Source organism: Cimex lectularius, unplaced genomic scaffold (assembly GCF_000648675.2).
Source record: "Cimex lectularius strain Harlan isolate CLEC.00 unplaced genomic scaffold, Clec_2.1 scaffold123, whole genome shotgun sequence".
Lineage (NCBI taxonomy): Eukaryota > Metazoa > Arthropoda > Insecta > Hemiptera > Cimicidae > Cimex > Cimex lectularius.
In genome coordinates, this window is record NW_019392886.1 from 1,018,993 (window position 1) to 1,033,137 (window position 14,145).

Genomic DNA, 14,145 nt, shown 5'->3' on the forward strand with positions numbered 1-14,145 from the left:
TGAATGATGCAGGTTTTGTTCATAACTGGCAAACGCTGAAATCTGAATGTGCCTGATAGTACAAATAAGAACGTGGTACGCATCCAATAAACGTTTATACGATGAGAAATATCTTGAAATGGACAAAGATTGTTGTTGTTAAATAAACTCAACGAGTAAATTAAATTAAAAATATATTATATTTATATTATGACAAATTTTCGCAACCAGAATTGTCTTAAATCTTATTCTTTATTTAATTATTCAGAAATCGTGAGATGCGGTCTGGTGTGATGTAGGTTTCAGAAAAACATATTCTTTATCGTGCCAACGTTTCGATCTTTATTGAGATCATCTTCAGGGCCTGGGATTTACAAACATTGTTTACATTTAACAAATAAATGTAGGATGTGGAAAAAAGTGAATTTATACAATGCATTCACTTTTTTCCACATCCTACATGTATTTGTTAAATGTAAACAATGTTTGTAAATCCCAGGCCCTGAAGATGATCTCAATAAAGATCTAAACGTTGGCACGATAAAGAAAATGTTTTTCTAAAACCTACGTCACACCAGACCGCATCTCACGATTTCTGAATAATTATCGATTATCGGTCAGTAACCACCACACACTTATTCTTTCTAATCATCTTGTATTATAAATATATTATGAAATCGGATAAACGTGATATAACAACTTGAAAGGGTATTTAATTTTTTCCAATTAATCTAGCTGTTTCAGCGTAGTAAAAAAATTGAGCCTTTTATAACAAAATCCGGAAGGTGATATATAAACCATGATTTTTCCTGCCTACTCTGGCGTGGTCTGTGGAGATAAAAAAATTCCCAAAGCGCTTTAGTCTTTGTTTGATAGCCATAGTAAAGTCTCGGCTTATTTCTGTACTTTGATTTCCCATAAAACATATTGACCCTAGTGAGAGTATATTCAAGTAATTGATTACTTACGTCGGACTGAACAATTTACTATTTCCAAAATTGTGAAATATAACTGTGGCGAATGTTTGTTATTTAAATAATCAGGCCAAAAAGGAGAGTGAGAGGATACGACGTCCGGAAGCGTGGGCCTGGGAAGGAAGATATTGAAAAACGACGCCCGACCTCTATGTATGATTGATGGCTTTTCCTGAACACATTGTCTGCCGGTCGCGTTGTATATTTATTTTTGACAATTTTGTAAAGTTGATTGCTTTTTACGAATGAAGTACGATCCAAGATTATCCCATGGCTTTCAAAGTATTTCAAAGTTTGTGAACTTGTTCTTCTTTTGTTTAGGCGTGTTTGCAGTTTGGCTGTTTGAGAAATATATGCTGAGACACCTTCATGGTATGAGTTTATGAAGGATTATAAACTTTCGTAATCTTTGCTTCAAATGATTATTAAATGAAATTTAAAACTTTAACTGTATAAGTTCGTTATAAAGGTATATTCCGTTTCATACAATTCAATATAAATATCCAAACGTATAAAATCAATTATATTTAAACTTTTTCCACTATAAAAAATAATATTAATTTCGAAGAACGTACTTAAAATAAATTTCACCCAATGAAAGTCGTCCCTTGCACGAATAATAACTGCCCTGGATAAAGGGTTCCCTGCTTTAAATCTCTCTGATCCACAAGGACGCCCAGTAATAACAGAAGCAGAACGAAACAATTAATGGTCTCAAAAGAAACTTTATGGGAAGCACAATGTACAGGTTACATTTGAAGAAATTAATTGCCGGAGTTTTAATAAAGGGACCCCATTTTTTGAAACGGAAGGATTTTGGATCTCCTTCCAGATAATTGAAGACCTTGACATAGAGTGGCGCAAATGCAGAAGTATCCAGGATATTATTGCGGCGCCAAAAAAACAGTGAGTTCAGAGGTACCATAATATTGCTAAGATTGTGTATCTTGTTTCGGTCAGCAGGATTAAGTCTCCACAAGTGAATTATTTAAATTTCACCACCCTGCACTACTATAGGAGCAAAGGGGTTAAAATCTCTTGGGACAGACAACTCATTACCGACAGACGCGCTACTCATAATAACCCATCATTCTGGATGTAAAGAGCATATTAGTTTATATAATAGATACAGCCATCCCATTATGCAAGAACCCTAGGGATAATACGAAAATATCGTAAACACTCCTTTGAATTGTAGGAAATGTACGTGTTTATACTTATAAGAAAACATGTTCTTGTAAGTTATGATAGCGTCATATTATCCGCAAATTGGTTATGACCGAAGGGTACTGCAATAGCAATTGAAGATCTGTACCTGGCAGCAATTAGAGTATAGGCGGAGGCGCAAAAGTCTGACCTCCGAGATACTGCACGCACGGATAGTGATAGGGATAAAAGAAGCGGACACAAGGCCTACTGCACATCGACCTGATTAGATCTATTGTGCTCCCCTGTTTTTTGTAAGTCCCCAGCCAGCTTCAAGCTGTTATTCAGCCGCGATAGCTTTGCCAGCGGCTCCTTTGTGTGGATCTTGTTTGCGGGTCTTTAACGGGCCAACGTTTCGATCTTTATTGAGATCATCTTCAGGGCTCAGAGCGTTTTTTTCTGCATTGTGTCATTGTCATGCCGAGGGCACTCTCATCAAAATAGACAAGAATGACACAATTACAGAGAATCTCAATAAAGATCCAAACGTTCGGACGACAAAGAAAATGATTTTCTACACCTACGTCACACCAGATCTCCAAATAATCATTAAGTAACAGTCACTAAACACCGAAAAAAAAAATGATAAGAATTTGGTGTTTCGATTTGTATTGAGATCATCTTCAGCGCCTGGGATTTATAAACATTGTTTAAATCATACAAATGCATATAAGATACGAATATGAATTTATATAATTATGTACACAATGTAGAAATTTTAGGTTCAATATCTGTACTCACAAGTGTGTTTTATGTGTAGATGTGTCACTGTGTGTGTCGCGTTAGGGATAGGGATAAAAGAGGGGCCACATGGCCTACTGCACCTCAACCTTAATTGATCTATTGTGCTCCCCTGTTTTTTTTTAAACCTCACTGGCGAGCGTCAGGTTATTCAGCTTTGCCTGTGGCTCCTTGGTGTAGGACCTTCCTTGTAGTTTTTCTTGTTCTAGTTGAAAGAACCTGCACCTACATAGACCGTCACAGAAACATAGAATACGTTCTGCGGTCTCCTCCTCTTCCTTGCTCAGTGTTTCACGTGTCTGTACTCCTATCTGGTGCATATGCTTTCTTATGTGGCATTGCCCTATCAGGAATCCAAACAGAATCTGGTTCGGTTGCGGTTGCTTTCCAGTAATTTTTTTGTAAGTTTTGCGTATGCTCCTTCTATGAATCACTTCGCTTGCCTCTTACTTGTGTTATGTCAAACTTTTCGATGCCTCTAGGGCTCAAGCGCCCCCCATGCCAGGGTCAGATCATTAGTGTCGCTGACTTCCGACAGGGCCTCCGCGCAGTTCCAAACACATTTGCCTTCGGCTTCGCCTCGCATGAAGCTAAAGGACATAGTGCTGCCCCAACTTCCGGGAAGTATCCTTAGCCTTCTTATTTCCCTGGCGCATTGTACGACCAACTCTAAAATCAACATACTTTGGCAAGTAAAGGGTTGTAGTGTATCCCTTTAACTGGTCATTTAATCCGTATCAGCGCGTTTAGAAAAACATGTTTATAATACAATAAAACTTATTAAATCGTTGTAAATATTAAAATATTTTATAAATTTTCTAAAGCAATGGTTGCTGAGTTCGTTGCAACTTGAACAAAAAAGTAAAAACTATATAAAATTGTAAAACTAAAAATTAAATGTGCTCTTAATAAAAGAATATTCCCAGATTGATTGAATTTGTAAAATTTAATCTACATAAATACCAAATCAGGGATTATTTAACACAGAGACGATTACGTTATCTGATAACCACCCAATTCTCTCTCTTCATTGGTTTCGGGCATACTTAATTAACGAGCCCCCGGAAATGGGAGAATGTCTTCCATCAGTAAGTAGGCTAAAGACTGATTAAAATATTTGAATTTTGTCATTTGATGGAACATCTTTGCTAATAAAATTAGAAATTTATACTAAAATCCTGTTAAATCCTCTTTTTTTTGCCTTGGGTAGTCTTTTTATAAAATTATGTACAAAAGAAAAACGGGAATTGAAGACAATGACTTGATACTTATACCTATATACAGTTTTTATTTTCTCATTTCGTAAAAATCACATTTATAAAAACACCCATTTACTTCGATTTCGAAAAATTATTTATTTTTTTAAGTTAATTGGAAAATTTCATTGTTCACACTTCTTGGAAGATTCAATTATAATTATATTATTGTGCAGCACAAACGGGTGAACTGCAGTAATTATAATGTCATCGGTGTAAAATAATATTGTTATAATCCTCCACCAAACACAACAAGAATACCACTCTCTACTAGATAGATAACATCGTCAACGTATTAAAAAAAACAATGTAGGGCTTAAGACTCATCCCTGTCTCATACCTGTACCCTCACTAGATTTTTAGAATTAATTAGTAAACATCTTCCCTTCAAAGAAGTTAGAGTAAGAAAACGATCAGGTTACATGTTGATCTAAAAGCTTATATGAGAGAAAGAGAATACTTTGTAGAGTTTATAAAAAAAAGAAGACTGAAGAATGTTGTAAGAAATATAAGATTTTAAGAAATAAACGTGAAATAAATTTACAGATCTAAAATTTATAAAGTAGATGAAATAATATTATTGATCGAAGTCTATTTTAATAACAAAAATCAGTTTTGTAATCGAGATTTGGCTCAACGTGTAAAATGCAGTAAGGAAAAGAACGTGGCAACAGTTTTCCTTCCTAACTACGTGATAATACCATTTGACGATTGTAGAAGATTATTTTGTCAATACGAACGAATTGTTTTATGTGCAATTGGATAAAAGCACATTCAGAGTCAGTTTATCAAGTACTAAGTTTAAATCAAACCAAACAACAGAAAAGTTCTACTTCGTTACCTCCAACGCCATTGTCTGATGAATTGTTTCAACAAAATGATCTACCATAAAAGCGAAATAACATTGTCTTTTTTTTATCAAAAAACTTTATAAATTACCAGTAAAGCATTTTATGATATAGTGTTGGTAAAACTTGGCCCACATATCATAGAACGAAATTTTGGTTATTAAAAAAATAATTATTGACCTTAGAGACTCACTTGAAGGATTCCGTACTTGTGCTCCATGTCTAAGAAATGGTACTCTTTCGCATGCTGGTGCCTCGGGGCGGTATGGAGGTGCGACGCTCCAGTCGTGGGTCCGCCAGAATTCCCTCCTCCCGCTTCCTGATAGGCTAGAATATTTGCTAAACTCGCCAGGACAGGTTCAGTGGCGAACGCAAGTGTGTCGCCACTTTCTTCGACCGAGTGAACCACCTGAAATAAAATTAAACGTAAGTATGAACGAATTAGTAATTAAAATAATAATGAACTGTAAATTCCTATTGGATGTAACCTTTTAATATGAATGTCAAAATAATTTATTCTCACCCTTCCAGTTTTTCTTTATCCTCTCCCTTTCTCTCTCACTCTCTCTCTCTCTCTCTCTCTCTCTCTCTCTCTTTCTCTCTCTCTTTCTCTCTCTCTCTCTCTCTTTCTCTTTGTAAATATTTTTTCTTAATAAAACACATTCTTATCCATGTTAAGGGATTTCCGGAAACACACCCGATGCTACCCGACGCAAATCCAAAGTCCAATTTTCCATAACATTGCATTACACCCTTGCCATGTGCCCGCTGCTACGCAACGCTACCCTACTCTACGGTCTGTGATCCCCACTGACCAGATTTTCGTCGGGGAGCATCCAGTACAGTCGAAGACAAAAGAACCGGAAACTCATATTTTTATTCAAACTACATCTATTATTGTCGTTATATTAATTAAAGCAAACTTATTTTAATATCAACCAAATTAACCGAGATCAAAAACTCATCAGATTTTTTTTAAAATTAATTTTAATAGTTTGAAAGAAAATTGATCAAAACACCGGAATACCATTTTTAATATAATGAATTTAACTAACAATTTATTGCAAGGTTTTGCTCATCAAATTTCTCTAACAATTTATTTCATGGTTTTGCTCATAAAATTAGACCATTTTCGTCGAGTAGCATCAGATCAGGACATTCATATTTTTTGTAGTTTATTTCAAATGTAATTCATGTAATTCATACGTAATTTTGTAGTTATATTAATTACAACATTCTTATTTTTACATAAACCAAAATAAACGAGATCAAAAATTCATTAGTTTTTATAAAAATATTTAATTATGATGGTTAGGTAGAAAATTTATCAAACACCGGAATAACTTTATTTAAAACAATTAAATTATCTAAAAATTTATTACACGGTTTTGCTCATCAAATTTATCTAACAATTTATTTCATGGTTTTGCTCATAAAATTACACCATTTTCGTCGAGTAGCATCAGATCAGGACATTCATATTTTTTGTAGATTATTTCGAACTATGTATATGTAATTTTGTAGTTATATTAATTACAACATTTTTCTTTTGATATAAACAAAATTAAACGAGATCAAAAATTCATGAGTTTTTATAAAATTATTTAATTATGACGGTTAGGTAGAAAATTTATCAAAACACCGGAATAACTTTATTTAAAACAGTTAAATTATCTAAAAATTTATTACACAGTTTTGCTCATCAAATTTATCTAACCATTTATTTCATAGTTTTGCTCATAAAATTACACCATTTTCGTCGAGTAGCGTCAGCACAGGACACTCATATTTTTTGTAGTTTAGTTCAAACTATGTATATGTAATTTTATCGTTGTATTAATTACAACATTTTTATTTTAATATAAACCAAATTAAACGAGATCAAAAATTCATGTGTTTTTATAAAAATTATTGAATTATGATGGTTAGGCAGAAAATTTATCAAAACACCGGAATAACTTTGTTGACGCCAGCCACCTTATTTTTGAAGTATGCTTTATTTTGGATTAGTGTAATCTCTAATCCAACTCACACCCTCTTTACAGTCCCAGTCCTGCTCTACTCCTACGAAAGAAAGTGTCTTTACACATCGCTTTAATCTCGTATGTTTCTGTCCTTTATAAATTAAAATAGATCCAAAATCACGCGAATCTCCGAAAATCCTTTGCGCTTCTACATCGATCTCTTCCAGCTGAAATCATCTGATATTCTGCGGCGAGGTCAGGGGAATCGGGCCCTACTCCCTACGCCTCTTGCAGCCGTTATCTGAAGGAAGGTGGTAAGTCCCTTATAAATCTCGCAAGTCATTTTTTTAATTTAGAATTTTTCTTAAATTTATTTTATTAACGTTTCATTAACATTTTTTTCATTATTATTTTTTTATTTCTTTCCACGGCATTGAACGTAACAACTTTATTTAAACCAATAAAATTTAACAAACATTTTATTACACGGTTGTGCTCATAAAATTTAACTAACAATTTATTACATGGTTTTGCTCAATCTAATGCTTTAAAAACAGAAGAAGCGTTGCAATTGTGATACTGTTTTGAGATAGACGCTGTGTGACTGTACGTGACGTGCGCTTGACGTCGCATAAATGTGCATAATACTTTTGGTAAATTTTTGTTCTCAGTTTATATTAAAATAAGCATGTTGTAATTAATCTAACGAAAATAATTACATATACATAGTTTTAAATAAACAACAGAAAATATGAGTGTCCTGTTCTGACGCAACTCGTCGAAAATGGTATAATTGTATGAGCCAAACATAAAATAAATTTTTAGTCAAATTTGATGAGCTAAACCATAAAATAAATTTTTAGTCAAATTTGATGAGCTAAACCGTGTAATAAATTGATAGTTCAATTCATTTTATCAAAAATTATATTCCTGGGTTTTGATCAATTTTTTACCAAACCATTAAAAAAATTTTAAAATAAAAACTAATGAATTGTAAATCTCGGTTAATTTTGTTTATATTAAAATAAGTATGTTCTAATTAATATACCGGCAATAATGTAGTTTGAATAAAAATATGAGTGTCAGGTTCTTTTGTCTTTGACTGTACTCGATGCTACCCGACGAAAATCTGGACAGTGGGGATCGCGTAGCGAGAGTAGGTTTGCGTTGCATAGCATCGGGCATATGTGCACGGGGGTAGTACAATCTTATGGAAATTTTGACTTTGGACTTGCGCCGCATACCGTTTCATCGGGTAAGCGTGTTCCCGGCTTCATGTTTGTCCTTATGCACACACATATACAAAATATCTCCCTATTTTTTTTTGTCCATCTAGCTATTTTAAACCATACTACTACTTTCTCCATCTATTTTACTTTTTATCCCATTCAACATCACTCTATTTGCCCAAACAAATATCAACTATAACAAGTCTAAACCTAAGTACAACAATGTCTTGCTACAGTTTCTGCTGAGTTTAACATAATTGACTCTTGAGTCGACGTGAGAAGCTTATTGCTTAGGCGGGAGTTTACGAGAGAAAATTTAATTGCTTAAGTAACGTTTCATACATGAGAGGCTTTAGGAGGCTTTCTCCCGGGATTGGCAGTGATTAATTTCAGGTCTGTATCACATACAGCCGTCTTTGTCGATCGTGTTATTGGGGTTGATGAAATGCCCCCGAGATATTTGCAATCAGTGAGTAACAAAACGGTAATATGTTCGACATATATTTGATTTGTTTGGTATCGATTTATTATATATTTTTAAATGATTATTTTACTAATTAAAATCCAATAAATTGATTATTTATTATGACTGGTTTCGTATAACAGAAGATAAATTGGTTTTGATAAATTTTTATTTGTAATAGAGATTTTTAAAAGCAACCCTAGCCATATTTGCAAAAATCCCTATAATTCTTGAACAAATTCAAAGAACGTTTTCTGATTCAAGACCTTGGTAACTGAGTTTCCTTGAAGTATTTTGCTTAACGTTGTTTGTATAGAAACAGAGTTTTCAATTACCTATATCACATGACGCAAAAGGGACTTGACTGAAAAGAGGGAGAGGTAATTAAACGTCATTTGCACGTGTATCCGTTTCTCAGGTTGGAGAGCAAAAGTTCACACAACTACGAATATCGCACGTGTAAGATCAATTGACAAAAATTTACTCGTTTGACAGATTTAATTCATACACTTATCGTTTTATTTATCCGTAGGAATTTAGGCTAAATCTAATCTAAGCATAGTTAAAGACGTAATTAATACCATATATACTTTTTAATGATGGTTTTGATGGTTTTGACAGACCTTGACCAGGTCTTGGGAGTGATCCATCATTTTCGGACTATGATAGAACGGCTATCAATGGAGCTAAAGACGACCCCTTCTTTCATTGTCCGTGCAATCTTTTAAAACATAATTTACGACATGTAAGCCAAATTTTTAGTCAAACACGAAATAAAAAAAGTAATATGATGACCGATTTTTATTAGATTTTTTTATTGCTACACGTCAAAAATTATGACTACCCCAACATTTTACCAAGCTGAAAAAATATGTTTTAGGAAAATTAAATATTTTTTAAAGATGGCTTTCTTCCTTTTTTCTGCATATATTTCACTATTATAGGTTTTTTCCGTTAAAGCAACCCTTGTAACTTCAAAATCACCTTACTAATTTCAAATTAACCCTTTTAAATTTCTAATACATCAATTATAGTTAATTAATTAATAAAATTTACCGATTTTATCATGAAATTTACACTTATTAATTTTGCAATAAGGTTTCTAATTTCCAATTAACCCATTTTAACTATGTATAGATTTTTAGTTAAAAATCAACCTTTCATTTAAAATAATAAAAAAGTTAAGAAATGATATAAAATACAAGCACGTAAATAAAATTCCTCTATATTTGTGATTTTTTTTTTAACATAATATTATTGGTATCTTAGGAGACTATACGAAAATTAATTTCAATTAAAATTAAATATCATATAAATGTAAATATAAAGGCAAAATTTTTTTTGAGTTTTTTGTAAATATAAAAATAATTCAATTAAATAGTTTTCGTGGTTCGCTTGACCAAATGAAAAATGGCAAAAATGAGGGAAAATTCAAAATGTGGGATTGAGGTGGGAAGTTAGCGTCCGAGTGGATCGAGGTCACCGTAGCTCAAGTGGTAGAGCAGCGGCGTATCTGGCCGAAGATCGTGGGTTCAAATCCTGCTCGTGACACTGACTTTTCTATCTCAACTAAAATCCTTAATTAATATAAAAATAATTGTGCTGTTAAAGCAATTTGAAAATAATTACAAATAAAATTAAAAATAAAATAAATAAATCTTATTTTAATTTGAGAAAGGTAAAACATTAGAAAGTGTAATATTTTATATTTAAAAACATCTCAAATTCAAAGGATAATTATTTGTTTTTAGATTTAATTTCATATTCATGGCTCTTAATTTTAATTGTAATGAATTTTCTTATTGATTCATAATTTTAATTTAAAATTATAAAGCGTTAATAAGAATTTGAAAAATATTTGATTTATCCTTAAAAAGAGTTAAATTGGAGTTATAAAAGGTTTATAAAATATATATATAGGTTTTTTATATTTACTTAGGATAGGTAAATAATTTGCTGGTTCCAACTAAAATATAATTTTAAAAAAATATTTAAAAACTGCTATCAGCAAAGAATTAAAATAAAAGTCTCTAAGCAATATCACTACAATTTTCATTTTCTTTTCTATGATTGCTTATGATCTCAAGTGTAATTGTAGTACTCGGAAAAAAATTCAAATACGATTTATTTTAAGGTTCAAAAAACGAAAATTGTTATAAAAATGATTAATTATTCGTTGATTTTTTTTTACTTTGTTTTGATTTTTGTTTAGTATCATTTTACTATTTCAATACAAAACCGTTCTACCTCTGGCAGAGAGGTAAACTATAAACACTTTTTGTAAATGTATTTTAAGTTCGAGGGCTTTTTTCGAGAAGTCTGAATGACCCTCCTCGCAATAAAATCATTTGACTGTTGTGCCCGGTTTGTAACAGTTTTTTTCGGGCATGAGCACATCTTAACGTATTTTGCAGTGTTTTTTTACAGTCATTAGCATTTAAAACAATCCATTATATTTAGAGGTCTGATTAACCAAATAACATCTTTCAACTAATTATTCTTTTTACGTAAGGTCTTGGTTGAAATTGAAAAGTTAGTGTCACGAGTGGCATTCGAACCCACGACCTTCGGCTCAATACGCCGCTGCTCTAACCACTTGAGCTATCGTGACTTCAATCCCCTCGAGCACCAACTCCCCATCTCAATCTACCTTTCAATTTTGTTCTCCTTTTTGCCATTTTTCAAATGTCGTGTAATCCGGATTCGATTCTTGGCGACAAATGAAATGGCGTCGGTGAGCTCTTAATGAAAGTATACTTCGTTTTACTTATTAAATCCATTATATTTCGATTCGAACCCACGACATTCGGCTCAATACGCCGGTGCTTTAACCACTCACATTAATTAATTGAAAAAAATAATTTGCCAATCAAACCACTAAATACAATGGATTTAATAAGTAAAACGAAATATATCTTCACTGATATATACGTGGCCACTGCATATTTTGCCGAAAATCGTATCCTGATTACTCTAACTTTTGAAAAATGGCAAAAAGGAGGGAAAATTCGATAGGTTATAGGTTGAGTGGGGAGTTGGTGTCCGAGTGGAACGAAATCACAACAGAGGAGGGCGTATTGAGCCGAAGGTCGTGGGTTCGAATCCCATTCGTGTCACTAACTTTTTCATTTCAACCAAGACCTTAAGTAAAAAGATTTATACCAATGTTTCGACTTCATTTCTACGTAGTGAATTGTGACATATTTAGGCAGTCTTATTGTTGAATATAATCAAAACAGTTTCCGTATTTACCGGTTTTGTAGGCACTTTTAATGTTATCTAGTTTCCTTTTAAATTTTTTCGCCGATAAATTTTTTATATTACGAGTTTCCAGTTTGTATGAGTTCGGTGTTGCTAAGTACCTAGTCAACCCTTATGATCAAGTGAAAATCAGCCGGGCGATTCAGAAAGGAAACCTTGTCTACCGTGTGTCCAAAATCAGAAAATAATTCCTACGGTTTATTTAAAGAGCGAAAAGAAACGCATTTGATTTGAGGGAATAGTTTTCTCAAAATTGTAATTCCGATTCAACAGCAAAGGACACTATTTTGATTTATACAGGCTCAATTTATCTTCACATACATTTTTGAAGAACCGACCATTTGCTCACCCACTTCGGTGTTTTGGTGATGGTCCGGGCTACGTTGGTTTTAGGCTTTCTACTTCAAAGTTGGCCCAAGGGGATATCAACAGCATGATTTCAGCCCCAACGTATGAAACAAGCTGATACTTTTAACCTACACACAATCATTCTTAATACGTTTTATCTTATTTACATAACTTTTGCCCAAGTAGGATAGTAGAGGGCAGCACATTTGTACTACAGACAAGTTCACGCGTATAAATACATTCTCACGAAAGAATTAAAGAATCTTCACCGAATGTAGTCTATAAACAACAATATGATTACCTGCAATAAATTATATATACAGAATGTCAGTTTCCTCCAGAAATCGGAATAGGGGACCCTAAAATTTGCTGCCAGTCTGGATCCCAATTCTTATATAGGCTATTCGTATTCGCTGTTTATATGAATCTAAGGAACGACACATTTCAATTATGTGGGACATATTGTGCTAGCTCTGCATGTGCCGGGGTTTTGGGGCAAAATAATTAAGTGTCTGTGTGATAATTACTGAGTCGTATGAGGAAGATCCTTGTTCTGCGGTTTAGATTCTCTACGGGCCACCAACCCACCATTCGAGCTCTTCATCAGACTCAATCCACTGACGCCGCCACATTTTTTTTACCATATTCTTTATTGCTTTTTTAGCCCCAGCGAGTTGTATCGCGACAGGTATGGATTTTGAGCTATCTCGCTTTCGCCTCATCGTCTGCTCATCCGTTGCCTGACCATTTATTTGTTTATAATCAATATGGTTAAAACCTGAGGTATTTTTGTCAGACTGATTATTGTAAAAAGAAGCACTTTCAAGATCACAAATAATTATTTATTTAGAAATCGTGAGATGCGGTCTGGTGTGATGTAGGTTTTAGAAAAACATTTTTTTTTTATCGTGCCAACGTTTCGATCTTTACTGAGATCATCTTCAGGGCCTGGGACACCAGACCGCAACTCACGATTTTTAAATAAATATCGATTAACGGTCACTAATCACCACATATCACAAATAATTTTTTATCCAATTTATTTATATTTCATTAATATATCATTTTATGATTTCAGCAAAGGAAATGTTCCAAACATAAATATTCCGAGGTTTATACTTTGTCTTACACAAAGCTAATGCACATTAATAAATGGTTGAAAAGTTGGATGTAAGTGGTTAATAACACATTGTTAAAAACACCTAACAGCAATTTCCGAGAAAGGCTGCAGTCAGCAGGTAGACGGGCGTAAATCCCTGGAGTTGGGCGCTGTCATTGATAATAAATTTCGACGTAAACCAATTCCCACAGTCATTAATTTCCCGCCGAAAAAGCAGAAATCGAGAGCTTTCGTTTTAATTTAGTTAAAACGCAATCAGAAACGGAGAATGTTAATTCTCGTTCTTTTAACCATTTCGGTAAACCACGAGCCGTCACAGATGGCACAAACATTAAACGAACGTAATTATTTCTGCAGTAATGTTATTATATCTCCTGAGTGTTAAATGGAATATATTTCGTTCATCTTTTCCAATCGATTGAGTTCTAAGGAAGGAAATCCGATATGAAAATCTACTTAGGTCCTTCCTAAAGTCTGTCTCTCATTCCCTTTGCCTTTTTCCGTCTTTTCCATGTGAGAGTTACTCTATTTTTGCATTATTTGTGTCGACATCATGCATTACTATATAAATATTATGTTTAAATCAAATAATTTATATCACCATTCAGAAACCAATTTGGACATACTTCATCGAACATGGTTTCAGCCAAAGGTCAAAGCTTCAAATTTTCCAGTGCTTCTATTGTAAAATTTACAGTGACTTATCCAGCAACAAAAATGTGACAAGAAATCACAAACGTTTATCCTGTCACACGA

The 14,145-nt window shown here is 33.3% G+C and overlaps 1 protein-coding gene across 2 annotated transcripts in view; it reads right to left on the minus strand.

Annotated features, from left to right (window-relative positions):
• Positions 1-14,145, minus strand: part of LOC106673401 (SCY1-like protein 2) — a 456,897-nt gene that overhangs the window by 263,116 nt on the left and 179,636 nt on the right. For both annotated transcript variants that reach the window (XM_024229052.1, XM_024229051.1), the window contains exon 4: positions 5,198-5,413. In XM_024229052.1, the coding sequence (XP_024084820.1) occupies positions 5,198-5,413 (216 nt within the window). The remainder of the gene's footprint in view (positions 1-5,197; positions 5,414-14,145) is intronic.